Source organism: Mizuhopecten yessoensis, unplaced genomic scaffold (assembly GCF_002113885.1).
Source record: "Mizuhopecten yessoensis strain PY_sf001 unplaced genomic scaffold, ASM211388v2 hete_36123688, whole genome shotgun sequence".
NCBI classification, from domain to species: Eukaryota; Metazoa; Mollusca; class Bivalvia; order Pectinida; family Pectinidae; genus Mizuhopecten; species Mizuhopecten yessoensis.
The window spans coordinates 1-3,088 of NW_018484317.1; the positions used below are offsets into that span (position 1 = coordinate 1).

Genomic DNA, 3,088 nt, shown 5'->3' on the forward strand with positions numbered 1-3,088 from the left:
ACTCCACTAGCCTCTATCCAGGATAAATTGATAACACTACCTGTCTCACTCTTAGCCGAATTCACATCGTTTTGATCGTTTTGTCTGTCCGCACTTTCAAACTTGGACAAATTCAGGCATTTTGATGAAGAAATGTTTGTGCATATTGATTTTAAGGATGAGGGTTTGTTTTCAGGGCTCTTGAATAAAAACATTTTTGCACGTGAAGATCTCTTTGGTGTGGCCGTGGCTTTTGATCGTGTATTCTGGCTTGGAGACTCTGCAACCAAACTGTCATTTTTCACTGGAGTTTCTTTTAAGAAAACTCCAGGCTGGTCTTGAGCAACACCAGGAAAGGATGAACTGCAATCTCCGAACAAAACTTTTGGACGACCTAGACTAAAGCCCGGCGACTTTGATCGAGTGTTCATGCAAGGTGATTCCAACAAACTTTTACCAACAATGTGTTTTCTCGGGGTTCCTTCCAAGCGTGCAGGTGACCTTGATCTTGTATGCATACTTGGTGACTCGAGCAGGTGCTTGGCTGGGGTAACCACCATTTTGTTTGGTGTCGATTTTGGAGGTGTTGGACTTCCAATGAGCTGCGAGAAGATGAGTGAAGAGTTTTTATCTGGCGATCTGAACTCTGCTGATAAATCGTGAAGTGAAACACCCGAGCTTAGCCTGTTGACAGGTGGCCTGCCTGCCATACGATCAGCTAGCTGGAAATATTTTACCATGTTGCGAGACCTCTTGGTAGGACCAGCGGAATAAAAGGAACGTCGAAGCATTGTCATAGTCCTCTTTCTTTGTGACGGACTGTCTGTTGGTTCGATACCTGAATCAACAGATAAGACGATTAAAACAGTTCTGAAGATATACGTCTAAGTCTTAAAATTATTGACTTTGTCAGAACAGACAAAACAATAAAAAATTCACACAAAACAAGATGGATGGACGAATTAAAATACATATTCAGATTACAAAATATCAATAACTACAGTAAGAATTGGTAAATAAAAATTGAGGTGCTTCATGTGATGCTAAAGAACAAAAAAGTATTTACTAGTTATATCCAAATTAGTAAAGAGAAGCAGTCACTCCTCTGAATACAAAATGATTATAAATCATTTTGTATGTCCCTTTGATGACAAAACAGTGCACAAAATCTAGATTGATGGATTGTTTATAGATACAGATGTTGAGGAGTCTGACCCACAAAGATGGAGAGCGTCTATTACTTTGTCTGGTCGTATGTAGGGCAGCAAATACATATACTTTAGTCAACAAAGTGTTGGTTTTGTAGCTCATTTTCTAACACACATGAAGACATGATACCATAGAGCTCAGTGCTATTGGTGCACTCCCGCTTGTAACTTGCCTACTTAGTTTATCAGCCTTGAGCTCACACACAAAATAACAAAATAAAACTTAAAGAATCCATCACTTTTGAGGAATAGATATTACAACCAATGTTAAAAATTATTGTCGGAGATGGAAGAACACATACATATTGAAACATGCAAAGATGTACAGGTGAAAATATTAGTCAAATTCCTAGTCACTGCTTTTCACACCAGACACTCTAACTTCCTGACTACCCAGTTTACTTACAAGCCTTTACGGGTGATTCCTCCACCACTTGTACTGTGGTGACACTCTGCGAACGATGCCTTTCCTTCTCAATACGAGAAAACACTGCCTGGCATTTCTGTTTGTGGGCAGGCGTCTCGCTCACCTTCTTGTTGCGAAATGTTGGCGACTTGAAAGGTGATTTCAGAGCTGTGAAGAGTAAAATATGTCAGATTAAAACTGATTTGTTAAATATTTTCCAACATACATTTATGATATGTATCTCAGTACATGTGCTGTATATCTGACACTAAATCTTCATATAAACTTAATACTTTTGTGACGACAAATTCGTCAGGATTTGGAAATCATCAATGGAAAAATAACTGGTATGTATTCCTTGTTTTAATAAATGTCACCCTGGTAAAATACTAGCCAGATGTCCCGGGTTCGACTCCTAGCGAAGGCATTGAAAAAAATAATGACCTCTGTGAAATAAAATTGATTTTTTAAAAAATACATTTAAATTTGGGACTTTGCTAATAAGTCTACACAAAAATGATATATAGTGAAATATATGATCTACAGTATATATCAAATTATATTTAAAATTCAGTTACAATGTTTTATATGTTTTTATTGTAATTTGTTTTAAAACAATTAAAGCAACCAATGAATACAATAAACTGTACAATTCATGCTTAACCCTGATCAAGTAATGCGACAAACTTTGATGGGTCTGAAAAGTTTAAATAGACAAAAGCAGTTTACCAGATTCATCTATCTTGTTACAGAAGTTTCACCCCAAAACAAAGGATAAAAGATCCACCTAATTTGTAGAGTATGCCTGATAAACAATCCTTCTAGTAGCTCTGTTAATACTTTACCATTCCATCAATAAGTTGCCTGATAAACAATCCTTCTAGTAGCTCTGTTAATACTCTACCATTCCATCAAAAAGTTCGCAAATAGTTACACATATCTTCAAGTCAAATCGAGTTAGAAAATGTAGATATATCTGTTAGTGCAATAAAATATATTTTTAAAAAGTTTTCTTTTATAAGATACTCTGGATGTGATGTGGAATTACCTTTTGGACTTTTGAGATTTGGGAGGCGTTTACTGTGGTGATGGCGTGATTTCCCGATATTCTCCATTACAGCAACTGATTGTCGAAGCTCCAATTTGGTTTTCTTGTTTTCAAAAAGGTTACGACAAACCTTTTCTCCACCTTTGCAAATGAAAACATCAAGATTCTGACTATTTAGAGCTACCAGAATACGAAAAGAAACAATTTGTTCTTACCCGAGTTTGAAAAATTGAAGAAATTTTCTATTGTAATGTTGGTAAATTTACACAAATAAAACATACAGTAAAGTATACGATTGGACTACAAAAAATGTGTTACCCAGGTTAATAAGTAGAAAAGGCCATAAGACATGCATGCCCCCTTGGATATGTGGTTGACCTATAAATAACAAGTGACCTTCCCGTTGACCTTGTGACCCTGAAATATAAACTTATCTAATTTATTCTG

At 36.2% G+C, this 3,088-nt stretch overlaps 1 protein-coding gene across 1 annotated transcript; it reads right to left on the reverse strand.

Annotated features, from left to right (window-relative positions):
* Positions 1–7: 7 nt before the first annotated feature.
* Positions 8–2,782, reverse strand: LOC110444442 (treslin-like; the record flags this gene model as incomplete). The annotated part of the gene is made up of 3 exons (XM_021488820.1): positions 8–817; positions 1,594–1,761; positions 2,642–2,782. Coding segments are annotated over 3 exons (1,119 nt in total), but the record flags the coding sequence as incomplete, so codon positions are not given.
* Positions 2,783–3,088: the final 306 nt, after the last annotated feature.